At 48.0% G+C, this 27,779-nt stretch overlaps 2 protein-coding genes and 1 non-coding gene across 7 annotated transcripts in view; 2 read left to right on the top strand and 1 right to left on the bottom strand.

Moving 5' to 3' along the window:
- The window catches only part of FKBP6 (FKBP prolyl isomerase 6), a 41,375-nt gene extending 24,717 nt beyond the window's left edge, over positions 1 to 16,658 (bottom strand). The window contains exons 1-5 of one of the 4 annotated variants that reach the window (XM_026456608.2): positions 16,340 to 16,658; positions 16,142 to 16,259; positions 15,397 to 15,486; positions 14,497 to 14,699; positions 13,061 to 13,180 (exon numbers count right to left, since the gene is read on the bottom strand). In XM_026456608.2, coding sequence (XP_026312393.1) covers positions 13,061 to 13,180; positions 14,497 to 14,699; positions 15,397 to 15,486; positions 16,142 to 16,259; positions 16,340 to 16,549 — 741 coding nt within the window. In that variant the 5' untranslated portion in view covers positions 16,550 to 16,658. The remainder of the gene's footprint in view (positions 1 to 13,060; positions 13,181 to 14,496; positions 14,700 to 15,396; positions 15,487 to 16,141; positions 16,260 to 16,339) is intronic. The other 3 variants (XM_026456610.2, XM_026456609.2, XM_026456611.2) reach the window with 3 other exon arrangements.
- Positions 1,010 to 1,117, top strand: LOC111532012. The gene has a single exon (XR_002728445.1). It is a non-coding gene; the product is annotated as a U6 spliceosomal RNA (small nuclear RNA).
- A 3,780-nt stretch (positions 16,659 to 20,438) lies between the features above and the next one.
- The window catches only part of TRIM50 (tripartite motif containing 50), an 11,730-nt gene continuing 4,389 nt past the window's right edge, over positions 20,439 to 27,779 (top strand). The window contains exons 1-4 of one of the 2 annotated variants that reach the window (XM_023218696.1): positions 20,439 to 20,858; positions 24,891 to 24,986; positions 26,104 to 26,334; positions 26,450 to 26,469. In XM_023218696.1, the coding sequence (XP_023074464.1) occupies positions 20,457 to 20,858; positions 24,891 to 24,986; positions 26,104 to 26,334; positions 26,450 to 26,469 (749 nt within the window). In that variant the 5' untranslated portion in view covers positions 20,439 to 20,456. Of the gene's footprint in view, positions 20,859 to 24,890; positions 24,987 to 26,103; positions 26,335 to 26,446; positions 26,470 to 27,779 lie in introns of both variants that reach the window. The other variant, XM_023218694.1, reaches the window with a different exon arrangement.

Here is a 27,779-nt window from a genome sequence, read left to right as displayed (position 1 = left end):
GGAGAATGGCATGAACTCGGGAGGTGGAGCTTGCAGTGAGCTGAGATGGCGCCACTGCACTCCAGCCTGGGTTACAGAGTGAGACTCTGTCTCAAAAAAAAAAAAAAAAAAGAAATTAAAGTTGATTCAATTAAAATGGAAAAACATCTCATGTTCATTCATTGGAAGACATAATATTAAGATGGTAATATTTCCCCAACTGGTCAACAGATTCATGCAACCCTACCAAAATTTCAACATCCTTTTTTGTAGACACAGACAAGTTGATTAGATAATTCATATGGTGGCCAGGTGCGGTGGCTCACGCCTTTACAATCCCAGCATTTGGAAGGCCGAGGTGGGCAGATCACCTGAGGTTGGGAGTTCAAGACCCACCTGGCCAACATGGTGAGACCCCCCATCTCTACTAAAAATACAAAATTATCTGGGCGTGGTGGCAGGTGCCTGTAATTCCAGCTACATGGGAGGCTGAGGCAGGAGAATCACTTGAACATGGGAGGCGGAGGTTGTGGAGAACCAAGATCATACCACTGCACTTCAGCCTAGGTGACAGTGCGAGACTCCAGCTCAAAAAAAAAAAAAAAAAAAAAAAAAAAAAAGAGTCATATGGAAATTCAAGGGACCCCGAATAGCCAAAATACTCTTGAGAAAGAACAAAGCTGGAGAACTCATATTTCCCAATTTCAAAACTTACTAAAAGAAAAAAATAAACAAAAAATGAAACTTCTTAAAGCCACAGTAATTAAGACAGTGTAGCACTAGCATAAGGACAGACATGTAGATGAATGAAATCAAACAAAGTCCGGAAATAGATTTATATATCTATAGTCAACTGCTTTTCAGTAAGGGTGTCCAGACCTTCAATGGGAGAAAATAACTGTCTTTTCAACAAATAGTGCTGGGACAAGAGGCTATCAACATACAAAAGAATGTTTACCTCACACTAGATGTAAAAATTAACTAAAGTGAAGCATAGCCCTAAAAGTAGAAGTTAACACTCTAAGACTCTGCACTCGATTTGGCAGCACGTATACTAAAAACTGGAAAGACAGGGAGAAGATCGGCATGGCCCCTGTGCAAAGATGACATGCAAATTCATGAAGTATTTCATATTTTTTTTTAAAAAAAACTATCAGACTTTAGAAGAACACATAGGTGTAACTTTCTGTGACCCTGGATTAGAAAACGGTTTCTTAGATATAACACCAAAAGCACAAATAACCAAAGAATTAGACTTCATCAAAATATAAAACTTTTATGTTTCAAAGGACACTACCAAGGCAGTGAAGAGACAGCCCACAGAACGGCATAGAGCATTTGCAAATCCTATATTTGTTGAGGGTCTAGTATCCAGAGCACATCAACAACATTTACTCCTCAGTGTAAAGACAAACGACCCAATTTTCTGATATGCATAGACTCTGAATAGACATTTTTCCAAAGACAGACAAATAGTCATTAAATGCATGAAAATATGTCCCATGTCATTAGTCATCAGGGAAATGGAAATCAAAACCACAGTGAGACATCACTTCACCCCCACTAGGATGCCTCACTTTAAAAATATAAAATAAGTATTGGTGAAGATGTGGAGAAATTGGAAGCTTCGCACATTACTGGTGGGAATGTAAAATGGTGCAGCTGTTGTAGGAAAGTTTGGCAGTTCCTCAAAAATCTTGACAGTTCCCACATGATCCAGCAATGGCACTCCTAGGCACATACCCGAGAAAACTGAAAACAGGCGTTCACATGAGAACTTGTACATAAGTGCTCACTGCATCAGTCATAATAGTCACGAAGTTGAAACAATCCACATGTCCAGCTGACGAATGGACAAAGAGCAGCAGAGCCATCCACCGGAAAAGCAGCCTCACAAAAGAACGAGGGACTGGGCACGGTGGCTCATGCCTGGAATCCCAGCACTTTGGGAGGCCAAGGTAGCGGATCATCTGAGGTCACAAGTTCAAGATCAGCCTGGCCAACGTGGTGACAACCCATCTCTACTAAAAATACAAAAATTAGCCAGGTGTGGTGGTGGGTGCCTGTAATCTCAGCTACTTGGGAGACTGAGGCAGGAGAATTGCTTGAATCCAGGACGCGGAGGTTGCAGTGAGCTGAGATCATGCCATTGCACACCAGCGTGGGCGACAGAGACTCCATCTCATAAAAAAAACAAAACACGGAGGGCGGAGCAAGATGGCCGAATAGGAGCAGCTTCAGTCTCCAACTCCCAGCGCGAGCGACACAGAAGACCGGCGATTTCTGCATTTTCAACTGAGGTACTGGGGTCATCTCACTCGGGAGTGCCGGACAATCGGTGCTGGTCAGCTGCTGCAGCCCGACCAGCGAGAGCTGAAGCAGGGCGAGGCATCGCCTCACCTGGGAAGCGCGAGGGGGAAGGGAGTCCCTTTTCCTAGCCAGGGGAACTGAGACACACAACACCTGGAAAATCGGGTAACTCCCACCCCAATACTGCGCTGTAACACCGGCACACCGGAGATTGTATCCCACACCTGGCCGGGAGGGTCCCACGCCCACGGAGCCTCTCTCCTTGCTAACACAGCAGTCTGCGGCAATCTAACCGCAAGGCAGCAGCGAGGCTGGGGGAGGGGCGCCCGCCATCGCTGAGGCTTAAGTAGGTAACTAAAGCCGCTGGGAAGCTGGAACTGGGTGGAGCTCACAGCAGCTCAAGGAAACCTGCCTGTCTCTGTAGACTGCGCCTCTGGGGACAGGGCTCAGCTAAAGGAGTAGAAGCCTGTGAAACGCGAACGACTCTGTCTGACAGCTTTGAAGAGAGCAGGGGATCTCCCAACACGGAGGTTGAGATCTGAGAAGGGGCAGTCTGCCTGCTCAAGTGAGTCACTGACCCCTGAGTAGCCTAACTGGGAGACATCCCCCACTAGGGGCAGTCTGACACCCCACACCTCACAGGGTGGAGTACACCCCTGAGAGGAAGCTTCCAAAGCAAGAATCAGACAGGTGCACTCGCTGTTCAGCAATATTCTATCTTCTGCAACCTCTGCTGCTGATACCCAGGCAAACAGGGTCTGGAGTGGACCTCAAGCAATCTCCAACAGACCTATAGCTGAGGGTCCTGACAGTCAGAAGGAAACCTATCAAACAGGAAGGACACCTAAATCAAAACCCCATCAGTACGTCACCATCATCAAAGACCAGTGACAGATAAAACCACAAAGATGGGGAAAAAGCAGGGCAGAAAAGCTGGAAATTCAAAAAATAAGAGCGCATCTCCTCCTGCAAAGGAGCACAGCCCATCGCCAGCAACGGATCAAAGCTGGTCAGAGAATGATTTTGATGAGATGAGAGAAGAAGGCTTCAGTCCATCAAACCTCTCAGAGCTAAAGGAGGAATTACGTACCCAGCGCAAAGAAACTAAAAATCTTGAAAAAAAAGTGGAAGAATTGACAGCTAGACTAATTAATGCAGAGAAGGTCATAAACGAAATGACAGAGATGAAAACCATGTCACGAGAAATACGTGACAAATGCACAAGCTTCAGTAACCGACTCGATCAACTGGAAGAAAGAGTATCAGCGATTGAGGATCAAATGAATGAAATGAAGCGAGAAGAGAAACCAAAAGAAAAAAGAAGAAAAAGAAATGAACAAAGCCTGCAAGAAGTATGGGATTATGTCAAAAGACCAAATCTACGTCTGATTGGGGTGCCTGAAAGTGAGGGGGAAAATGGAACCAAATTGGAAAACACTCTACAGGATATCATCCAGGAGAACTTCCCCAACCTAGCAGGGCAGGCCAACATTCAAATTCAGGAAATACAGAGAACGCCACAAAGATACTCCTCCAGAAGAGCAACTCCAAGACACATAATTGCCAGATTCACCAAAGTTGAAATGAAGGAAAAAATCTTAAGGGCAGCCAGAGAGAAAGGTCGGGTTACCCACAAAGGGAAGCCCATCAGACTGACAGCAGATCTCTCGGCAGAAACTCTACAAGCCAGAAGAGAGTGGGGGCCAATATTCAACGTTCTTAAAGAAAAGAATTTTAAACCCAGAATTTCATATCCAGCCAAACTAAGTTTCATAAGTGAAGGAGAAATAAAATTCTTTACAGATAAGCAAATGCTTAGAGATTATGTCACCACCAGGCCTGCCTTACAAGAGACCCTGAAGGAAGCCCTAAACATGGAAAGGAACAACCGGTACCAGCCACTGCAAAAACATGCCAAAATGTAAAGACCATCGAGCCTAGGAAGAAACTGCATCAACTAATGAGCAAAATAACCAGTTAATATCATAATGGCAGGATCAAGATCACACATAACAATATTAACCTTAAATGTAAATGGACTAAATGCTCCAATTAAAAGACACAGACTGGCAAACTGGATAAAGAGTCAAGACCCATCAGTCTGCTGTCTTCAGGAGACCCATCTCACATGCAGAGACATACATAGGCTCAAAATAAAAGGATGGAGGAAGATCTACCAAGCAAATGGAGAACAAAAAAAAGCAGGGGTTGCAATCCTAGTCTCTGATAAAACAGACTTTAAACCATCAAAGATCAAAAGAGACAAAGAAGGCCATTACATAATGGTAAAGGGATCAATCCAACAGGAAGAGCTAACTATCCTAAATATATATGCACCTAATACAGGAGCACCCAGATTCATAAAGCAAGTCCTTAGAGACTTACAAAGAGACTTAGACTCCCATACAATAATACTGGGAGACTTCAACACTCCACTGTCAACATTAGACAGATCAACGAGGCAGAAAGTTAACAAGGATATCCAGGAATTGAACTCATCTCTGCACCAAGCGGACCTAATAGACATCTATAGAACTCTCCACCCCAAGTCAACAGAATATACATTCTTCTCAGCACCACATCACACTTATTCCAAAATTGACCACATAATTGGAAGTAAAGCACTCCTCAGCAAATGTAAAAGAACAGAAATTATAACAAACTGTCTCTCTGACCACAGTGCAATCAAACTAGAACTCAGGACTAAGAAATTCAATCAAAACCGCTCAACTACATGGAAACTGAACAACCTGCTCCTGAATGACTACTGGGTACATAACGAAATGAAAGCAGAAATAAAGATGTTCTTTGAATCCAATGAGAACAAAGATACAACATACCAGAATCTCTGGGACACATTTAAAGCAGTATGTAGAGGGAAATTTATAGCACTAAGTGCCCACAAGAGAAAGCAGGAAAGATCTAAAATTGACACTCTAACATCACAATTAAAAGAACTAGAGAGGCAAGAGCAAACACATTCAAAAGCTAGCAGAAGGCAAGAAATAACTAAGATCAGAGCAGAACTGAAGGAGATAGAGACACAAAAAACCCTCCAAAAAATCAATGAATCCAGGAGTTGGTTTTTTGAAAAGATCAACAAAATTGACAGACCGCTAGCAAGATTAATAAAGAAGAAAAGAGAGAGGAATCAAATAGACGCAATAAAAAATGATAAAGGGGATATCACCACCGACCCCACAGAAATACAAACTACCATCAGAGAATACTATAAACACCTCTACGCAAATCAACTAGAAAATCTAGAAGAAATGGATAATTTCCTGGACGCGTACACTCTTCCAAGACTAAACCAGGAAGAAGTTGAATCCCTGAATAGACCAATAGCAGCCTCTGAAATTGAGGCAACAATTAATAGCCTGCCCACCAAAAAAAGCCCAGGACCAGATGGATTCACAGCTGAATTCTACCAGAGGTACAAGGAGGAGCTGGTACCATTCCTTCTGAAACTATTCCAATCAATAGAAAAAGAGGGAATCCTCCCTAACTCATTTTATGAGGCCAGCATCATCCTGATACCAAAGCCTGGCAGAGACACAACAAAAAAAGAGAATTTTAGACCAATCTCCCTGATGAACATCGATGCAAAAATCCTCAATAAAATCCTGGCAAACCGGATTCAGCAGCACATCAAAAAGCTTATCCACCATGATCAAGTGGGCTTCATCCCTGGGATGCAAGGCTGGTTCAACATTCGCAAATCAATCAACGTAATCCAGCATATCAACAGAACCAAAGACAAGAACCACATGATTATCTCAATAGATGCAGAAAAGGCTTTTGACAAAATTCAACAGCCCTTCATGCTAAAAACGCTCAACAAATTCGGTATTGATGGAACGTACCTCAAAATAATAAGAGCTATTTATGACAAACCCACAGCTAATATCATACTGAATGGGCAAAAACTGGAAAAGTTCCCTTTGAAAACTGGCACAAGACAGGGATGCCCTCTCTCACCACTCCTATTCAACATAGTGTTGGAAGTTCTGGCTAGGGCAATCAGGCAAGAGAAAGAAATCAAGGGTATTCAGTTAGGAAAAGAGGAAGTCAAATTGTCCCTGTTTGCAGATGACATGATTGTGTATTTAGAAAACCCCATCGTCTCAGCCCAAAATCTTCTTAAGCTGATAAGCAACTTCAGCAAAGTCTCAGGATACAAAATTAATGTGCAAAAATCACAAGCATTCTTATACACCAGTAACAGACAAGCAGAGAGCCAAATCAGGAATGAACTTCCATTCACAATTGCTTCAAAGAGAATAAAATACCTAGGAATCCAACTCACAAGGGATGTAAAGGACCTCTTCAAGGAGAACTACAAACCACTGCTCAGTGAAATCAAAGAGGACACAAACAAATGGAAGAACATACCATGCTCATGGATAGGCAGAATCAATATTGTGAAAATGGCCATACTGCCCAAGGTAATTTATAGATTCAATGCCATCCCCATCAAGCTACCAATGAGTTTCTTCACCGAATTGGAAAAAACTGCTTTAAAGTTCATATGGAACCAAAAAAGAGCCCGTATTGCCAAGAAAATCCTAAGTCAAAAGGACAAAGCCGGAGGCGTCACGCTACCTGACTTCAAACTATACTACAAGGCTACAGTAACCAAAACAGCATGGTACTGGTACCAAAACAGAGATATAGACCAATGGAACAGAACGGAGCCTTCAGAAATAATGCCACACATCTACAACCATCTGATATTTGACAAACCTGAGAAAAACAAGAAATGGGGAAAGGATTCCCTATTTAATAAATGGTGCTGGGAAAATTGGCTAGCCATAAGTAGAAAGCTGAAACTGGATCCTTCCCTTACTCCTTATACGAAGATTAATTCAAGATGGATTAGAGACTTAAATGTTAGACCTAATACCATAAAAACCCTAGAAGAAAATCTAGGTAGTACCATTCAGGACATAGGCACGGGCAAGGACTTCATGTCTAAAACACCAAAAGCAACGGCAGCAAAAGCCAAAATTGACAAATGGGATCTCATTAAACTAAAGAGCTTCTGCACAGCAAAAGAAACTACCATCAGAGTGAACAGGCAACCTACAGAATGGGAGAAAATTTTTGCAATCTACTCATCTGACAAAGGGCTCATTTCCAGAATCTACAAAGAACTCAAACAAATATACAAGAAAAAAACAAACAACCCCATCCAAAAGTGGGGAAAGGATATGAACAGACATTTCTCAAAAGAAGACATTCATACAGCCAACAGACACATGAAAAAATGCTCATCATCACTGGCCATCAGAGAAATGCAAATCAAAACCACAATGAGATACCATCTCACACCAGTTAGAATGGCAATCATTAAAAAATCAGGAAACAACAGGTGTTGGAGGGGATGTGGAGAAATAGGAACACTTTTACACTGTTGGTGGGATTGTAAACTAGTTCAACCATTATGGAAAACAGTATGGCGATTCCTCAAGGACCTAGAACTAGATGTACCATATGACCCAGCCATCCCACTACTGGGTATATACCCAAAGGATTATAAATTATGCTACTACAAAGACACATGCACACGTATGTTTATTGCGGCACTATTCACAATAGCAAAGACTTGGAATCAACCCAAATGTCCATCAGTGACAGACTGGATTAAGAAAATGTGGCACATATACACCATGGAATACTATGCAGCCATAAAAAAGGATGAGTTTGCGTCCTTTGTAGAGACATGGATGCAGCTGGAAACCATCATTCTTAGCAAATTATCACAAGAAGAGAAAACCAAACACCGCATGTTCTCACTCATAGGTGGGAACTGAACAATGAGCTCACTTGGACTCGGGAAGGGGAACATCACACACTGGGGCCTATCATGGGGAGGGGGGAGGGGGGAGGGATTGCATTGGGGAGTTATACCTGATATAAATGATGAATTGATGGGTGCTGACGAGTTGATGGGTGCAGCACACCAACATGGCACATGTATACATATGTAACCTGCACGTTATGCACATGTACCCTAGAACTTAAAGTATAATAAAAAAAAAGCAAAAAAAAAAAAAAAAAAAACAACAAAAAAAAAAAAAACAAAAAAAAATAATAAAAAAAAAAAAACAAAACACAAAAAAGAATGAGGTTTGTACATGCTACAACATGGATGAACCTCAAAGACATGCTAAGTGAAAGACGCCAGCCACAAAATGACACATATTTGACAATTATAGTTACACAAAATGTCCCGAATAGGCAAATCCATAGAAACAAAGGAGAACAGAGGCTATCTGGGGCCAAAGAATTGTGAGTTTCATTTCGGGGTGAGGAAAATGTTCCAGAATTAGATAGTAGTGATGGTTGCACAACTTTGTGAATATACTAAAAACCACTGAATTGGATACTTTAGAAGCACACATTTTATGGCATGTGAATCATATCTCAACAAAAAAATAGTAAAACAATAAAAATGGGTGAAGGCAGAGCCTGCACTCCCTGGGACTCCATTTGGAAGGTGCAAGTAGAATGGAAGAATTGGAAGGCCGGGGGTGGGGGGCTCACACCTGGAATCCCAGCACTTTGGGAGACTGAGGTGGGCAGATTATCTGAGGTCAGGAGTTCAAGATCAGCCCGGCCAACACGGAAACCCTGTCTCTACTAAAAATACAAAAAATGAGCTGGGCGTGGTGGTGAGTGCCTGTAATCCCAGCTACTTGGGAGGCTGAGGCAGGAGAATCGCTTGAACCCGGGAGGCGGAGGTTGTAGTGAGCTGAGATGGCGCCAATACACTCCAGGCTGGGAGACAGAGCATGACTCTGTCTCAAAACAAAACAAAATCAACAAACAAACAAACAAACAAACAAAAATAAAACCAAAAAATCAGAAGAACTGGAAAATGTGTCCGGAGATGGCAGCACAGGCAGAAAGTCATGAGTCTTCCTTGGTCTTCCCTTCCGTCTCTAAACTCTGAGCATTCACCAGGCAAGTTTCCATCAACTGTCTCCACACCTACCGAATGGATTCGGGTCCCGTTCACATCACAAGCTGGAACCTCATGCCTGAACCCTGCTCTCATACCCAAATGAAATCGTGAAGCCAGTTGTCACCAGGAAACAGTTTTCTACAGGCCCGTTTACCTGCTCATTCCCATGAGTAATCAAAATTGAAAGTAACACATTCATTTCCCAGTTATTCCTTGGTTTAAAATTTTTTCTCATACCAGGAAGCTTCAAGTAATTCCCTTCTTCTGTTTCCTTGATCTCTTATATATACAACTTCATCAAGTCTAACCATCCATTTTGTGGAAGTACTTCCAGAGCTTTTTCTTCTATTTGCACAACTCACAACTGCTTTAACACATTCCTGGATCCCGTTAACAGGTTTAGGCGCAGCACACCCAGCACAGTGCCTAACATGAAACAGATCCTCATTAAAATGAAGTTTGTCATTTGACATGTCCTGCACACAGTGGCGTGACGGTACATGTTTAATAGCCAGCTCTCGGGGGGAGGCGGAGCCCTGCTTTGTAGCATTTGCCTATTCCTGTGCTGTAAATATTCCTACCAGAGCTGATTTCAAGCTACCAAAGTGACATTAACCAGGGCACAAAACTCCTGAAAATTTTACAATTGAAATTTTGAGTTTTCACGAGCTCCAGCACAACTACTACCTCTTCCCCGAATATGACTTTGATCAACACACTCTTCCTCAGTGGTTCCCTGCCATTCACTTCTTCAAGCCCAAATCCACCCACGCATATTTGAATGTCTTCCTGAATGTGGCCGCCTCCTATGATTCCTTAGATGTAACCTATATTTCTGACTAGGAATCTACCAACTGTGGCCTGAATAGGTTCTGATCACTTCCATACCTTTGCTCATCTTTTTTCCTGCCGAGAGTTTATGGTGGAAGGGACAAGACAGCGCTCAGGGACCTCTTTTATAAGGCCACTAACTCCATTCATGAGCGTTTCATCCTCATGACCTCATCACCTTCCAAAGGCCCCACCTCCTAATATCACAGATGATTAGGTTTCAACATACACATTTTGGGGAGACACAAACATTCAGACCACTGATATTGGTTAGCTGTTGGAACTGCATTTTATCTCCCTAGATTCAAATCCCTTGAAAGCAGGAACCCCAATACTTCTTGTGTGACCCAGAAAATGCTGAGCAAAAGGTGGAGACACAGTGGTGGTGACAATGTTAGTCCGCTGCTCCAAAGACTGAGAAACTTTGCACTAGGAAAAGACATGCAAAACCTCTAGCTCAGCAAGGCAGGCTCCACACACATCCCTACTTTCTCCATCCCTAAGGGACTAAGACAGGTAGTACTCTAACATGAGCAAAGGACAGGAAAAGGACCAATAAACCCAAGGGGTCAGGGTGGGTGGCAGTGTGGTGACTTCACAGAATGGTGACAATGTAAAAGGGACTGATCTGCCCCTCAGAACCTGGAAAGACCTGGGAACCGATGGAACCAGGAATTAGAGCTATCTGGTGGGGCTGAAAAAAGGAGGTCAGGCAAAATGTTCCCCCCACCCTCATTGTCCCTACGTGTCCAGATGGCCTCAGGAATCACGAGGTCTACTTTCTGGGAGAATGGAACCAATGAGGCCCTTGACTTGGGGGCAGGCTGGAGCAGACGGAAGGAAGGTGAGTATACTGGTAATGGGGCTATGAAAGGGAATCTCAACACCAGACAGTGAGAACCTCTGTCCTGCAGCCCTGCTTGGCTCCCAGAATGCTGGTCCCTCGGCATGTGCACGGGGCAGAAAGAGAAGGACTCAATGGACCCTGAGAAAACACCTACGCACTCTGACGTGTGCAGTCTCTCTTTCACCACACTGACACCTGCCCCACCAAGTGCCTGGAGTTCCCAATCAGCTCTGTGATGTCTCCTTTAAATCTTAGTGATCAAAGATCACCAGCCATTTGAGGAAAGCCTCCATGAAAGAGGGGGCCTCCTGTCTCCCAGCAGCTGCTCTCCCTTCCTTCATAGTAACAGGACTTTTTTTTTTTTGGCCAGGAATGTGTACAACCAGAATATAGATATTTGCTAGCCTTCTTTGCAGCTAGGCAAGGCCTGGAGAAGAGGTTCTGGAAAACATAATTCAGTAGAAGTGTCATATGACAAGAACCTTCCTTAACAGAGCCGTACATGTCCCCAGCCTTTCTTTCCTTCTGCTGCTAGAACTCAGAGACCCTCATCCTGGACTACAAGGCCAGAGTCCCACCCTAGAAATGAGAACTGGGTATGTGAAAATGTCTGGAGCAGAGTCACCAACTGGCCCTGGCTTGCATACCTCTAATCTAACCTTTTACATGAGTGAGAAATAAACCATCTTTAGGTCATTGAAAAACTTAGTGCAAAAGGACACAGTCCCCAATATGTAGAAAAACCAAACAGAAAAAGAATGAGATTAAATTATAATCAACAGTCTAAATATATGAAATAATATAGTCATGAAACAAGAACAGAATGCTGGGGAGGGGAAGAACAAAGAGCCCTTCAATTTCCTAAAATTTATTTTTTGTGGAGATGGGATCTTGCTATGATGCCCAGACTGATCTTTAACTCCTGGCTTCAAGCCATCCTCCCACCTTGGACTCCCAAAGTGCTGGACTTATAGGTGTGAGCCACTGTGCCTGGCCCCACAATTTTAAATGAAAAATTCATCAGAAGAGGTGGCCAAAAGTCAAGGAAAGCTTCCAGACAATGACACAAACAGGAGAAAAGATGGAAACTAGTTTGCGTGGGTAGGGACAGCCAGAAGCTCAGTGCAGGAGGTCTGATAATAGGAGTTCCAGAAAAAGATGGCAGAGGGAACAACAGTAAAGTATCAAAGAAATAACTCAAGAAAGTTTCCCAGAGTGGAGGAAAAGTTTCCTGAATGAAAAGATACACCATGGGCTCAACACAAATTTTAAAATACATACACACAGAGGCACATCACTGTAAAATTTAGAAATGCTGGGAAAAATGATCTTCATCTCTACAGAGGAAAAACACAGGTCACGTAGAAAGGAACAGGAACCTAAGTGGTAATAAGATTTTGTTGTTGTCGTTAGCTTTGAGCTCAGAACAAGACTTTTTTTTTTTTTTTTTGAGATGGAGTTTCACTCTTGTTCCCCAGGCTGGAGTGCAATTATGCTGTCTTGGCTCACTGCAACCTCCACCTCCCAGGTTCAAGCAATTTTCCTGCCTCAGCCTCCAAAGTAGCTGGGATTACAGGCACCCACCACCACACCTGGCTAATTTTTATATTTGAGATGGGGTTTCACCATGTTGGCCAAGCTGGTCTCAAACTCCTGACCTCAGGTGATCCACCCGCCTTGGCCTGGCATGAGGGTTTTTTAAAATGAGGTTTTTCTTAATGGCTGCTCATGGAAAGTAGGGAGAAAGACAAAAATCTGTTTTTTTGCCGGGCGCGGTGGCTCACGCCTGTAATCCCAGCACTTTGGGAGGCCGAAGCGGGTGGATCATGAGGTCAGGAGATCGAGACCATCGTGGCTAACATGGTGAAACCCCATCTCTACTAAAAATATAAAAAAATTAGCTGGCGGGCACCTGTAGTCCCAGCGAGTTGGGAGGCTGAGGCAGGAGAATGGTGTGAACCCGGGAGGTGGAGCTTGCAGCGAGCCGAGATTGTGCCACTGCACTCCAGCCTGGGCGACAGAGTAAGACTCTGTCTCAAAAAAAAAAAAAAAAAAAAGTCTGTTTTTTAAACAACGAAGTTTTCAGGATCTAAACTTACACTTAACTTTTAAATCATTCTTACCCTTTTATATCTCACTTTGGCATCAAAGAAACGATTCTGGCGGAAAAGGTAATTGCCAAACTCCCGTTCTGTAGCTGCCACTTTAAGGACCTTCTGAAGTGGATATTGGTCTTGCTGCTCCTGAGGACCAGAGACAGGAATACTCAGCAGGGAAACCCAAAAGCCATAACACTACAAGCAAAGTGTTAGTACGCGTGAGCCCAGGAGTTCGAGACCAGCCTGGGCAACACAGTGAGAACACGTCTCCATTTAAAAAAAAAAAAAAAAAGTAATTGAAAGAAAGAAGTGTTACTACAGCTGTGAGCTCTTCTTTTTCAGATCATGCACTTCTGTTTACAGCCTTCTGTGTTGGAGTCACTTCTGAATCTGACAGAGGCCACACAGGTGTTACAACCGGTCCCATTTTACACACTAGAGACAGAAGGAAGTCTACTTCTTCAGTCTTCCCCCGATGTTCTCTGAGAAAGCAGCCTCCCAGGGAATTAGAAACTGATGGAGCTTGCCAAGCACAGAAGTCAGTGCTCAAAACCACTATTTGGCCACCAAGCATCAAACAGGTCTTGGTTTGCTCAGGGCCCTGGTGGTCTTTATGGTCGTGATGCTCTACCCTGGCCATCTTCAGAGTCACCCATAGAGCCTCTTTGGTCCCGGCCCCACCCCCACAGATCCTAAACCAGTACACCACAGGTGGGACCAGGCATCTGCAAATAACTCTAATCTTGGAAGGATGAAAAAAGGGTGAGCTCCGTCACTTGGAGTGCTGACAATTTAGCTGGAGAGATACCATGTGAAGATATAAAACCTGGGAAGGACCTCTAAGGCCACAGATAGAGTCAGTGTAAGATGGCATGATAAAGACAGTGCCTGTGACTGCTGACGGGGTCAGAAGCCCTGCATCTAAGGGACAGGGTTAAGTGAAAGGCTACAAAGAGGAGGCAAGACTTAAGTGGTAAGGACAGTGGCCATACATTCCAGTTTGCCTGGGACTGTCTCAGTTTAAACCCGACGTCATGGGTAACCCCTCCAGTGAATAGCCCCTTTTACTCTCACCTGTGCTGGGCTGGACACTCAATTATCCAGTCACCCTAGTTATGAGCTACCAATGCCTGCCTTGCTGGAAACCAAATAATGATGAAAAGCAAGTGCTGTCTCACAGGGAGAACTAGGCAAAGGGTGACCGGAAAATCAGTTCAAACCACAAATCCTTAAACTCACAGCCTTACCTCGCCCCAGCGCATTTATCTACACATGAGAGCTATTACTAAGACAAACACAGACTAGGAAGCAGAGGAACTCTGCCACCATCGCACAGGCGCCGCGGGGGGACCCTGGAGCGGACAATCAGCAGCAGGGCAAGCTATCTAGAAGAATTACCAAAAACAGCAACCTGTTCCTCTCTCTCTGTAAAGTGCTGACATCTGTGCTTTGGAACTTACAGCTGAGAGAGCACAAAACTTGTCCGACTCAGCAGAGTCTAGGAAGTCAAGCAGCTCAATCTCGAACAGGACAGTGGTGTTTGGGGGGATTAAGGGAGGGCAGCCCAAAGTTCCATAGGCGTAGTTCGGTTTGAACAGAAACCTGGCCAGCTCTCCTCTCCGCATGCTCAGAAGACCCAGCTCCATGCCCCACAGTGTAATATCTGTAAGAAGACACAAAGAAGGTGGGTGAAGCTTGCTCAGTATCCTGCTCAATGCTATCAGTTTCTTCCCCTTCTAAGTCAGCAGTACTTTGGCCTCCATGTCTCCCTCACACAGTTCCCTCTTCCTGCAATGTCTTCCTCCTGAGCCTATGCCCAGCTTCTACCGATAGAAATTTTATTCAAACTTCCGGGCTCAGTTCAAATGCCCCCTATTCCAGAAAGCCTTCCCTGCACCTCCCAGCTAGAATTAATCATGCCTCCATTAAGCAGACCCACAACACTGCTTTCACCTCCCAGGCACTCATCTGATTCTACCAAGTGAGCTGAGTGCAGGTCAGTCTCCTCCACTACATTGTGAGGTCCTTAAGGGTGGAGATGTTCTAATCTTCTCAGTACATCCTCTCTTTTCACCATGTATTGTGAGAAGTAAGCATTCGATCGATTTTTACTTAATAAATGAACAAAGAAACATTCCCAGTGGTTAGTTAAGTCAGAGTGCAAAGATACCTTGCCTGTTAAGCCATCTCACAAATGCCCAGGTCTCAAGGGGAGAGAACATGGCTGTTTCACCAAAACCCAACCTCAGCAAAGTCAACTCAAAGAACCTGTGCTCTGAGCAGACTTCCCAGCCTGAGGTATTCTGCCTCATCTCGCCCCTAAACAATCCCTTCTCCTCCAGCTCCCACTCTGAATTTACCCTCTCCAAGTTTCATTAGCCGAGGAGTTTTCCTAAAGTAATTAGAATCGAAGGGTCTGTCCATGTGTTCCAGGTATCCAGAGTATTTCACTAGGATAGAAGAAAGAGAGTAAAGAAAATGGACCCAAAACACCCATGCCTCCAGTCTCATTATCACACAGAAACAAAGCGATCAGATGAGCTTAAGCTGCCCGACACACTAAGGTACAGGAATAAATCTTCTCTCTGCATTTTGGGTGCCTGCCCTTCAGCTCAGAGGTTCAAGAGCTTCGTGGAAGCATCACACAAAGGGGACATAGGGGTCCCTAGCTTTCCTCTTAAAAAAACTAATTCAGGCTGGAAGCAGCCGCTCATACTTGTAATCCCAGCTACTGGGGAGGCTGAGGTGAGAGGATCACTTGGGTCCAGGAGTCTGAGACCAGCCTGGGCAACATACAGAGTCCCCCATCTCTACAAAAATATTAAAAATTAGCCGAGCATGGTGGATCGCGTCTGTAAATCCCTTATTTGGGAGGCTGAGGCTGGAGAATCACTTGAGCTCAGGAGGTGGAGGCTGCAGTAAGCTATGATCGCACCATGGCACTCCAGCCTGGACAACTCAGCGAGCCCCCATTTCAAAAACAAAAATCCACTTCAAACAAAGCATTTCCAACCCCATTAAATGCTTTTTGAAAATGTGGCCTCTCTTTCCCCAACAGAGAGTGCGATGACATGGATCCTGCGGACAAACCGCCCCAGGGCACACCTAGCACCGAAGCATCAGGCGCCACCAGGTCTCCAGCTCCTTCTCGGATGACATCCTTCAGCACGCCCTGGTCCCCCGAGATGTCCAACATCCTCTGACTTAACCGCTCGTACAGGGACTGGTGGAGAATGAAAGCCAGGCGTCAGAGCCACCCGGCCACCCCTCGTCGTTGACGCCCTGAAACGTCTGGGCCCTCACCTGGCCGGGGGCGTCGTCCCCTTCCAGGACTCCCTGGTTTGAGGCGCTTTCCCCCATGTCCTTGCTGCCCGCCCTGTGGCGTGAGCCTTCAGCCTGGTGCGCCCCGCTGCCCTCCCTAGCTGTGACTTTGGTTCCGAAGGCCGCTTTATACCCGGCAGACCCTACTGATGGCGGCATTCCATTCTGGGGCCACGAGAAGGCACTCATCATTTCGTTCCAACTGCCGCCAACCGCCCTGGCTCTCGCGAGCTCTGGAACTACTTATGCCGCGCGGTGAGGTGCGAGGTGCGGCCGGTAATAGGAGCGCACGAAACGTGATGGGACACGTAACGCGACCACGCAGGGCACGTTGGGCACGTGCAGGGGCGTGAGGTGGTGGCACAGAATGGGAGCGCGCAGAGCCTGATGGGGCACGTGAGGGAGCGCGAGGCAGGGCCTGTAACCGGAGCGTGCGGGGCATGATGGGGCACGGACGTGGGGGGTTTAGGTGGGGCACGTAATTGGAGCGCGCGGGGCATGATGGGGCACCTAACTGGAGCGACAGAAAGCATGATGGGGAACTTGTAGGGGCGTGAGGCTGGGTACGTAATGGGAGCCCGCGGGGAATATTGGGGCACCTAACGAGCACGCAGAACATGATGGGGCATGGGTGCGAGGTGGGGCACACAGTGGGAGCGTGTGGGGCATGATGGGACACATGGCGAGGCCGTCAGGGCACAGGGGAGCACTTTTGGAACACGTGACAGGGCTGCCGCCCTTGAAGGAACCCTCGGAGTGGCTGCGTGGTGGGGCACGTGGGGCAGGTTCAGGAAAAACGATGCAGCATGTGATTGCAGGGCAACCTGGTGAGGACATGAGAGCCATCTGCCACCAGCAGAGTTCAGGGCTCCCAGCTGTGGGTTACTTCCACCTTCTTCCACTTTCCTTCTTCTATTGTGTTCTAGAGAAATTTAGGCCCAGACGAGACACTGATTGATTGATTGATTGATTGATTGATTGACAGAGGCTGGCTCTGAGCCCAGGCTGGAGTTCAGTGATGGAACTCAGCTCACTGCAGCCCCCACCTCCTGGGCTCAAGAGATCCTTCTGCCTCAGCCTCCCCAGTAGCTGGGATTACAGATGTGCACCACCAGGCCCACCTAATTTATTTTTCAGTTTTTAACTTGTTGGAAAGATGGTTTGTAGCTTTGTTGCCCAGGCTGGTCTTGAACTCTCGACTTCAAGCAATCCTCCCGTCTTGGACTCGCAAAGTGCTGGGATTATAGGCGTAGGCTGTAGCCAACTTTCAATACTGCCCCAATTGGGAGTTAAGTTTCCAACACATGAAATTAGGAGGATACATTCAAACCACAGCAGTATACCATGACCATAATATTCATTAACTGTGTAACAGGCCAGGTGTGGTGGCTTACACCTGTAATCCCAGCACTTTGGGAGGCCAAAGCAGGTGGATCACTCGAGGTCAGGAGTTTGAGACCAGCCTGGCCCACATGATGAAACCCCATCTCTACTAAAAATACAAAAAATTATCTGGGCGTGGTGGCGGGCGCTTGTAACCCCAGCTACTTGGGAGGCTGAGGCAGGAGAATCACTTGAACCCGGGAGGTGGAGGTTGCAGTGAGCGGAGATCATACCACTGTGCTCCAGCCTGGGCAACAAGAGTGAAACTCTGTCTCAAAAAACAAACAAAACCTGTATAGCAGAGTGTCATTGATTTTCTAAACGTTGAAAGACTTCACATTAAAAAAAAAAAAAAAAAACAACTCACAATTCAATATTATTGAGTGAAAGAAACCAGACACAAAAGAGTACATTCTATATGATGCTGTTCATGTGAAATTCAAAAACAGGCCACATGACAACATGGTAATGAGGACAGTGGCTGTCCTTGTTAGGAGTTATGACTGGGAGGAGGCAGGAGGGAGCTTTCTGGAAACACTACATCTTGCTCTTCAGCGTGTGTGTACGTACAGCAGGTGTTTATCAAACTGTGGTTAAGATTTGCACACTTGTATATGTTATACCTTGATTTTAAAATTCTTAAAAAAGGTACCTTCAAATCTCTTTAAAAAAAAAAAAAAAAGAGGCCAGGCTTGGTGGCTCACACCTGTAATCCCAGCACTTCGGGGGGCTGAGGTGGGAGGATAAACATCAAGTGTTTATCAAGCTGTGTGGTTAAGATTTGCACACTTGTATATGTTATACCTCAATTAAAAAAATCTAAGTGGCCAGGCGCAGTGGCTCACACCTGTAATCCCAGCACTTTGGGAGGCCGAGGTGGGCGGATCACAAGGTCAGGAGATCGAGACCATCCTGGCTAACATGGTGAAACCCTGTCTCTACTAAAAATACAAAAATTAGCCGGGTGTAGCGGCGTGCGCCTATAGTCCCAGCTGCTGGGGAGGCTGAGGCAGGAGAATGGCATGAACCCAGGAGGCGGAGTTGCAGTGAGCTGAGATGGTGCCACTGCACTCCAGCCTGGGTGACAGAGCAAGACTCCATCTCAAAAAATAAAATAAAAAAGAGGCCAGGCTTGGTGGCTCATACCTGTAATCCCAGCACTTTGGGAGGCTGAGGCAGGAGGATTGCTTGAGCCCAGGAGTTCAAAACCAGCCCAGGCAACAAAGCAAGACCCCTGTCTCTACTAAAATAAATAAAACAATAAAATAAAAAAATTAAATAGATCGAACCATCATCTGCTAGTTTGTATTAGAAAAAAAGAGAGAGGGAAGGCTGGGTGCAGTAAGGCTCAGGCCTGTAATCCCAGCACTTTGGGAGGCCAAGGAGGGAGGATTGCTTGAGCCCAGAAGCTGAAACCCAGTACCTACAAAATTTTTTAAAAAAATTAGCTTGGCATGGTGGCATGCGCCTGCAGTCTCAGCTACTCAGGCAGCTGAGGTAGGAGGATGGCTTGAGCCTAGGAGTTGGAGGCTGCAGTGAGCTGTGACTACGCCACTGCACTCCAGCCTGGGCAACAGAGCAAGATGCTGTCTTCCCCTGCCCCCCAAGCCCCTCCCCGCAAAAAAGGAGAGTAAGAGCAAGAGTTTGAGATTCAGAAAGAACTGTTTCCCAGCACCTGTCTGCTCCTGTCAGGGTCGTGAGGTGTGGACGGTGTGCCCAGTCCCTCTGTTTCTGCCCCTCCCCCACAGCGGCCAAGGCCAGCACCTGAATGTTATCAGAGCAGGCCCAACAAAGGCTGCCTCCCCAGTCCCGTGATGTAACCCAGTTTCCACCTGATTCCGGTGACCTTGGGGACACAGGAGTGTTGCTGGGAAAGGGGAGGAGAGAAGGGGCAGAGGCCAGGCAGTGGTGCAGGCGTCCAGCTGCACTCCCCACTTCTGTCTCTGTGCCTGCTGTTTCCCTGCTGGGAAGAAGAAAAGGCTGAGCAATCTCTCGATCCATCGATCCATCGGATGAGTGATGCTGGCCTGAGGCCGTAGTGGGAGGCCCAGCGGATCGTGAGAAGCCAGGTATTCCAATGTTGGGCTCTCCCTGGGGGCTGCTGCTGCTTTTCCTGTCTCATTGACAAGCTTTAGTAGGGGAGCAGGTGGGAGATCAGGGTAGAGGCCTTGTTCCAGGCTCTCTAGAATTACCTGGGAGTGTCACCTATAAATGTAGAGTTCTGGGTCTCACTGGAGACCTCTTGAAGCACTTTTGAAGGTGGGCCTGTAGATCTATTACACCTATGCTTTCAACAGTTTCTCGAAAGTTTGGGAACTGATCTAGAAGGTGGAGAGTTTGCCTGGGTTTTGCTGTCCAGTTCTAGGTCCAGATGCCTGCTGGGGCTGGACCTTGCATTATTAGTGTCATTGCAAATGACCCTGCAGATGGCCCCTTTCATGCTTGTCTCCAAATTTGAGTAAAAAATGTAAACATACACACACACACACGTATCTTCAAGGGACCAGTTTTTTCATTGCAGTCTTTTGGTTTACAGCTGGGGAAACTAGGGCCCAAGGTCATGTGGGTTAGGACTGGGATCCAGGACTGAAAGTGTTTCCTCTAAAATTCTGGTGCTCCTTAGGGTTGAGGGTGGTGGGTGAGTGCTGGACAGAGGGAGGGGAGAGGACAGGACTGAGGACCGATGCCTGTGTTTCATCCCGGGCAGTGAGTGTGGATGGCTTGGCAGGTGAGCCTGCCCGAGCTGGAGGACCGGCTTCAGTGTCCCATCTGCCTGGAGGTCTTCAAAGAGCCCCTGATGCTGCGGTGCGGCCACTCCTACTGCAAGGGCTGCCTGGTCTCCCTGTCTTGCCACCTGGACGCGGAGCTGCGCTGCCCCGTGTGCCGGCAGGCGGTGGACGGCAGCAGCTCCCCGCCGCCCAACGTCTCCCTGGCTCGGGTGATCGAAGCCCTGAGGCTCCCTGGGGACCCGGAGCCCACGGTCTGCGTGCACCACCGGAACCCGCTCAGCCTCTTCTGCGAGAAGGACCAGGAGCTCATCTGTGGCCTCTGCGGTTTGCTGGGCTCCCACCAGCACCACCCGGTCACGCCCGTCTCCACCGTCTACAGCCGCAGGAAGGTGAGGAGCGACGGTGCAGCGGGGCTGGCGGGGCCCGCGGGGACCGGATCCTGTGCTCTCTGGCGCCATCACCTGGCACCAAAAAGCATCCAGCTATCCTCGATTTCCCTCCAGCCCTGCCCTGGCGCATTCATTCCTTAGCATTTGAGCGGCAGCTCAACCCAGGTGCCGAGGATTGAAGCCACATGCACAGGATGGGGAGCTCCCTGGTGTCACCTGCTCGCTCCTTCCTTTTTTTTTTTTTTTTTTTATTTGCAGTTCTGGTTGTTTTTCTTTTTATTCTTTCTCTTCTCTCTCTCTCCCTCTCCCTCTCTCTCTCCCCCTCTCCCTCTCTCTCTCTCTTCCCTCTCTCCCCCCTCTTCCTCTCTCTCTCTTCCCTCTCTCTCTCTCCTTTCTTTTTCTTCTTTCTTTTTGGAGACAGCATCTCACTCTGTTGCCCAGGCTGGAGTGCAGTGGTGTGATCATGGCTCACTGCAGCCACCAACGCCTAGGCTCAAGCAATCCTCCCACCTCAGCCTCCTGAGTAGCTGGGACTACAGGTGCACACCACCATGCCCAGCTCATTTTTTTATGTTTTGTAGAAATGGGGTCTTGTTATGTTGCCCAGGCTGGTGTTGAACTCCTTGGCCTCCAACAATCCTGCCTGGGCCTCCCAAAGTGCTGGAATTATAGGCATGTGCCACTGCCTTAGGCTCCTTGTTTGTTTCTGGACACTCCCCTGTTTGCACGCTCTAGTGCATGAGGATGGGGACTTCATTTTGTCCCCTGGTGTATTTCAGTGCCTGGAGCCATACCTGGCACACTGTAAATGTCCAAAATGCTGAATCAGTGAATTCCTGCCTTTGTAGGCCATCACCAAACCTAGCAGATCATTCTTTAAGACGAGTAATAGTAATACCTGGCTGGGTGTTATATATATAAACCACCTGTTATAAAACACGTGGCTGGGTGGCTTATGCCTATAATAACAGCACTTTGGGAGGCCAAGGTGGGTGGATCACTTGAGCCCAAGAGTTTGAGACCAGCCTGGGCAACATAGTGAGACCCTGTCTCTACAAAAATTTCAAAATTAGCCTGGTTGGCCGGGTGCAGTGGCCACTCCTGTAATCCCAGCATAAAGCTGGAGGGAGCATGAGTAGGGGCGAGATAGGGCCAGCGAGGTAAGCTGTGGCCAGGGTCTGGAGAGGCCAGTGTGACCCAGGAAGGGATTTGGAGTTTATTCACAGGATGAGGGAGCAAGGCAGGGGCTGGAGGGTTTGAAGCCGGTGGTGATGTGCTCAGATCCCTCTGGCAGAGGGGAGCTTTGAGGGTGAGGCAGAAGGACAGAGAGAGATGAGGGTGCCAGGACCTAAGTCGGTGGGAACTGGGACAAAGGCCTGGGGCAGACCAAAGACAAATCTCGAAAAGAAAAAAACCCTGACAATTGTGTGTAGCAAGGAGGGTGAGGGACGGGAGGTTGACTCCAGCTCTGTAATTTCCCCTTGCACAGATGAAGTGATCGCAGGGAAGGATCTGTCATGGGCAGGTGGAGCAGGAGGTGCCTGGGGATGTGCAGTCAGGGTGGGGGGCGTGTAGACCAGGACAGCGATGCGGCTCAGGGCAAGAGGTCACTGAAGTCCCCTTTGATGGAGAAGACCAATCCAGGAGAGTCTACATAGTGATAAGGGAAGACATCGATGATGACCCCAAGGGGTACCAGGCTTAAAATCTGGATTGAGTGGGAGAGAGCCCTGAAAAGGGATAGAAAGAATCCTCAGAGCGGTAACACTGGCTGAGTGTGGCCTTCCGGAAATCAGAGAGAGCACTGAAGGAGGAGATCACTTGTGTGAAATATCTCTGAGGACTGAAAAGTGTTAGATATAGCAGTAAGAACTGATTCTCTTGACAAGAGCAGGTTTGGGGGAGTCTGGAAGGTGGAAGCCAACTGCAGGTGAGGAAGCTGAATTTATGTTTTATTAGTTGATGGGAAGGAGGGAGGGAAACAGGCTGGGAGCTTGTCTGTCCTTTGTGGTTAGGATCCAGCGGCCCAGCTTGGGTCCCTGTTTTAGATTTGGGCTTAATTTTTTTTTTTGAGAGACAGGGTCTCACTATTTTGTCCAGGCTGGACTCAAACTCCTGGCCTTAAGTGATCCTCCTGCCTCGGCCTCCCAAAGTGTTGGGATTCCAGGCGTGAGCCACTGCACCCAGCCAGATTTGGGTTTTGATGATCCCAAGGCTCTTCTCTGCTGCAACACAGAATGTAACTAAATTGCACTCATTTATTGCCCTCTTTTGGGTGTTCCTGTTGCCTCCTGTTTATTGAGATCTTGAGATGCTCGATTGATGGGTGCATTGATTTGCATAACTTAGTTCCTGTCACTGGGAAGGAATGAGTCCCGTCTGTCTGCCTGGGGAGGGTGGCATTGGAATGCCCTTCTGGGGCCGCTTTGAGATGTTCTGAAGCCTCATTCTCCAGAGCAAGGACTCTGTCCATTTATGCCAGCAAGTGCTTTGTTCTTTACCCAACTCCCTTCCTGAAAGCCCCTTGCAGCTCTCTGGTGCTTGGGCACGATCCAAGCCAAAGATTCCGTGCACTGCATGAGTACAAACCGATGGGGGCTGTGGTCAAGTCATTGAGTAGCTGGTGGTCCAGGAGTCCCGGTTGGCACCCCCAAAGCTGGGCCAGATTTGGGGCCAGGGCAGTCCAGGAGAAGTGCATTTATGTCAGCCTGGGGAGGTCGCAAATCCGTGCTGTGTCCAAGTCCACCAGGAATGGATTCAGGTGTTTATAGGCGTGGGGATTCACCAGGTTTAACCCAGGCCTAGGTAAGCAGCACTGGCCCTAGAATTAGCCTCACCTGGCGCTGGCCTTTTGGTGATGGCTCCTGATTAAATACCCACTAATTCAGGATCTGCTGGTGACCACAGAGTCCATCTGGTGGGTCCCCTACAGGCAGCATTCAATCCAGGAATTGCCAGCATCATATGGTGACTTCCAGTAGCTGTAACATTTAGTGACTCTCTCCATGTCATGCAGAGGGGTGACATCGAGACCCTCTTACGCCTGGGAAGTTCCTGCTGTCAATGCAGAATATTCTTTTTTTTTTTTTTTTTTTGAGGCAGAGTCTCACTCTGTCGACCGGGATGGAGTACTGTGGCCGGATCTCAGCTCACTGCAAGCTCCGCCTCCCGGGTTCACGCCATTCTCCTGCCTCAGCCTCCCCGAGTAGCTGGGACTACAGGCGCCCGCCACCTCGCCCGGCTAGTTTTTTTTGTATTTTTTTTTTAGTAGAGACGGGGTTTCACCGTGTTAGCCAGGATGGTCTCGATCTCCTGACCTCGTGATCCGCCCGTCTCCGCCTCCCAAAGTGCTGGGATTACAGGCTTGAGCCACCGTGCCCGGCCCAGAATATTCTTAAAAAAAAAATTAAGAGATGGGATCTCACTATGTTGCCCAGGCTGGTCTCAAACTCCTAACCTCAAGTGATCCTCCCATCTTGGCCTCCTAAAGTGCTAGGATTACAGGCATGAGCCACTGTGCCCAGACTAGAATATTCTTGAATTATTTTATTTTATTTTATTTATCTATTTATTTTTTGAGACAGAGTCTCACTGTGTCACCCAGGCTGGAGTGCAGTGGCATGGTGTGGGGTCACTGCAACTTCTGATTCCCAGGTTCAAGTGATTCTCGTGCCTCAGCCTCCCAAGCAGCTGGGACTACAGGTGTGCACCACCACACCTGGCTAATTTTTGTATTTTTAATAGAAATGGGGTTTCACCATGTTGGCCAGGCTGGTCTCAAACTCCTGACCTCAAGTGAAGTCCTGTCTCAGTCTCCCAAAGTGCTGGAATTACAGGCATGAGATACTGTGCCTGGACTATTCTTGAACAATTTAACCTGTTTTGGACTCAAGGATACTTGGGTGGCTCTGGTTCCCACCCTGGTTTCCCTGGGAGTGCTTGTGGCCATTGGGGTACTCCCAAGAAGGTGACCCAAGGAGCTGAGAGGAGGAGAGATCAGCTGCTCATGGGGCCATGGCCTGTTGCCTCCAGGAGGAGCTCGCAGCCCTCATCTCTGAGCTGAAGCAGGAGCAGAAGAAGGTGGATGAGCTCATCGCCAAACTGGTGAACAACCGGACCCGAATTGTTGTGAGTGCCCTTCCCTCTACCCCTTGCCTGGGACTGGCCACCTTCACTTTCCTGTAGAGCTCAGTTCTCACTGGTCCTTTACAGAAAACCAGGCCTTCCATAGAAAGCCAGAGCTCAAAGCATTCCGGGGCAGGGTGGGGAAAGTGCAAATCCTCTCAGGGGAATTCAATCCAGTTGTTGTCAGGACTGGCTCCAGGTTGGCTTTTGCCCTCTGTGTCCTTGAGACTGAGATAACCCAGGACTTGAGTCCCAGGGGGTAAACAGCTCAAAGCATGGGCGTGACTCCTCCGCCCCTGTGCCACCTGTGTCTGCTTGACCTTGCCAGCCTGTCACGGTGCCTTCCCAGTACCTGGGTGCACAGGCATGGAGAGGCTGGCAGTCCTGGGCCCTGGCAGATCTCCCGAAATAAGAGGCATATGGGGCTGGGAGGTGTGGAGCCCCAGCCCTGGAGGTGGCTGTGAAACAGAAACAGGAGCTGAGCAAGATCCAGGAGCACTGGGCATCCCTCATTTACCCTCCTCACCCTTGCGCAGCGGGCGGTATCAGCCCTGCCTGGTGGAGGCAGAGCTCAGGGTTCCGCAGGGAGTTCTGGCTCCCTCACAGTGAAGCCTGCTCACCCAGGGCTTCCTGCTCTCCTTCAGGTGTGGAACTCTGTGATAAAACCAAATCTTCCATGCACATTTGACAGCTGACATAGGCAAAGCGGGATGTGGCGGCATGCATCTGTAATCCCAGCAACTCAGAAGGCTGAGGCGGGAGGATTGCTTGAGGCTGGGAGGTCAAGGCTACAGTGAGCTATGATCATGCCAGTACACTCCAGCCTGGGCAACAGAGTGAGACCCTGTCTCTTAAATAAAAAAAAAAAAAAAAAAATTAAAACGTGCCAAAGCAGAGCCACTCTATTTGAAATGGGAGCTGGGGTCACCCTCCCCATGGCCATCCAGGGCTCCCCAAGCATGGCGTGAACTCCCTGCCCGGCGTCAGGCCATGCAGCCTCCCCTGGGTCTCAGGTCCCAGGACCAGCCCAGTCAGGAAGGCCCTGGGGACCCTGAGGCCAGCCAGACAGAGCCTGGCAGCTTGGCTGTGACACTGCAGTGACCAGCCCTCCCTGTCCCAGAATGAGTCGGATGTCTTCAGCTGGGTGATCCGCCGTGAGTTCCAGGAGCTGCACCACTTGGTGGACGAGGAGAAGGCCCGCTGCCTGGAGGGGATAGGGGGTCACACCCGTGGCCTGGTGGCCTCCCTGGACATGCAGCTGGAGCAGGCCCAGGGAACCCGGGAGCGGCTGGCCCAAGCCGAGTGTGTGCTGGAAGAGTTCGGCAATGAGGGCCACCACGAGTTCATCCGGGTGAGTGGACAGGAGGGTGTCCTGTCCCCATACCCGCCAGGGTCTTCCCCTTCCCAACAGTGCCTTGGCTTCGCACCTTCTAGCCTTAACCTCCCTCTCTCTTGCCTTCCAGAAGTTCCACTCCATGGCCTCCAGGTAACAACCTTGGAGAGAGCTCAGCCAGGGTCTGGTGGCTGCAGGCACAGGCATCTCAGCTCCACTGGTTCCTCCATTCGGCTTAACCAGCGCCTCCCAAGCAGTTGCCCACAGCTGACTCTATAACTGAGCCTGGGGAAAACAGAGGAAAGTCACATTCCTACCTTCAAGGGTCTCGTAGACGAGTGGGGAGGTAGATGGTGAACTGTGGGTACCTAGAACAGCAGAAGTTCACCTAAGCTACAGAAATACTAGAGGAGGGTAGCTCATGCCTACAATCCCAGCACTTTGGGAGGCCAAGGCAGGAGGACTGCTGGAGACCAGGAATTCGAGACTAGCCTGGCCAACGTAGTAAGACCCCATCGCTACAAAAAATACAAAAATAGAAAAAATTAACTGGGCCTGGTGGCATGTGCCTAGAGTCACCACTACTCATGAGGCTGAGGTGGGAAGATTGCTTGAGCCCAAAAGTGTGATGCTGCAGTGAGTCACGATCATGCTACTGCATGATCCATCCTGGGTGACAGAGTGAGACCCTGTCTCAGAAAACAAAACAAAACACTAGAGGAGGAGCAGGTGTCTGGGGGACCTGGCAGAGAAGGGCCCAGGACCCGAGTTTGCCAGGCAAGCCAAGGGAACGGTCCTGTAAAAGGGGGAGTGGTGTGCAGACTCTGGTTATGAGAAGTTCAGGGTGGCTGGGTGTAAGGCAGGATATCAGGATGAGTGGGAGCTGGGAGAGGTGGGAAATGGCCAGAAGCAACATCCAGGAGCGCTGGCCATCCCTTGCTTGCCCTCCTCACCCTTGCGCAGCAGGCAGTATCAGCCCTGCCTGAAACTTGCTCTGCAGATTGTGGGAAGAGAGTGGATCCATGTTCTGGACCCAACAAATGAACACGTGCAGTTCCCAAGCCTTCCTCACTCCCTGTTTTTGGGAGACTCCTTGTTTCTCACATTTATTTTAGTCTTACAGACAATTTGGTCAGGAGACATGAGTTTAAATGAAGGGACAGAGGCTGGGCAAGGTGGCTTACGCCTGTAATCCCAGCACTTTGGAAAGCTGAGGCAGAAGGATGACTTGAGGTCAGGAGTTCAAGACCAGCCTGGCCAACATGGTGAAACCCTGTCTCTACAAAAAATACAAAAATTAGCCAGGTGTGGTGGTGCATGCCTGTAGTCCCAGCTACTCAGGAGGCTGAGGCACAAGAATCGCTTGAACCCGGGAGGCGGAGGTTGCAGTGAGCTGAGATCACGCCACTGCATTCCAGCCTGGGCGACAGAGTGAGACTCCATCTCAAAAAAAAAAAAAAAAA

Source organism: Piliocolobus tephrosceles, chromosome 8, assembly GCF_002776525.5.
Source record: "Piliocolobus tephrosceles isolate RC106 chromosome 8, ASM277652v3, whole genome shotgun sequence".
Classification (NCBI taxonomy): domain Eukaryota; kingdom Metazoa; phylum Chordata; class Mammalia; order Primates; family Cercopithecidae; genus Piliocolobus; species Piliocolobus tephrosceles.
The sequence above is the reverse complement of the archived record's forward strand: the minus strand, read 5'-3'. Positions and strand labels throughout refer to the sequence as shown.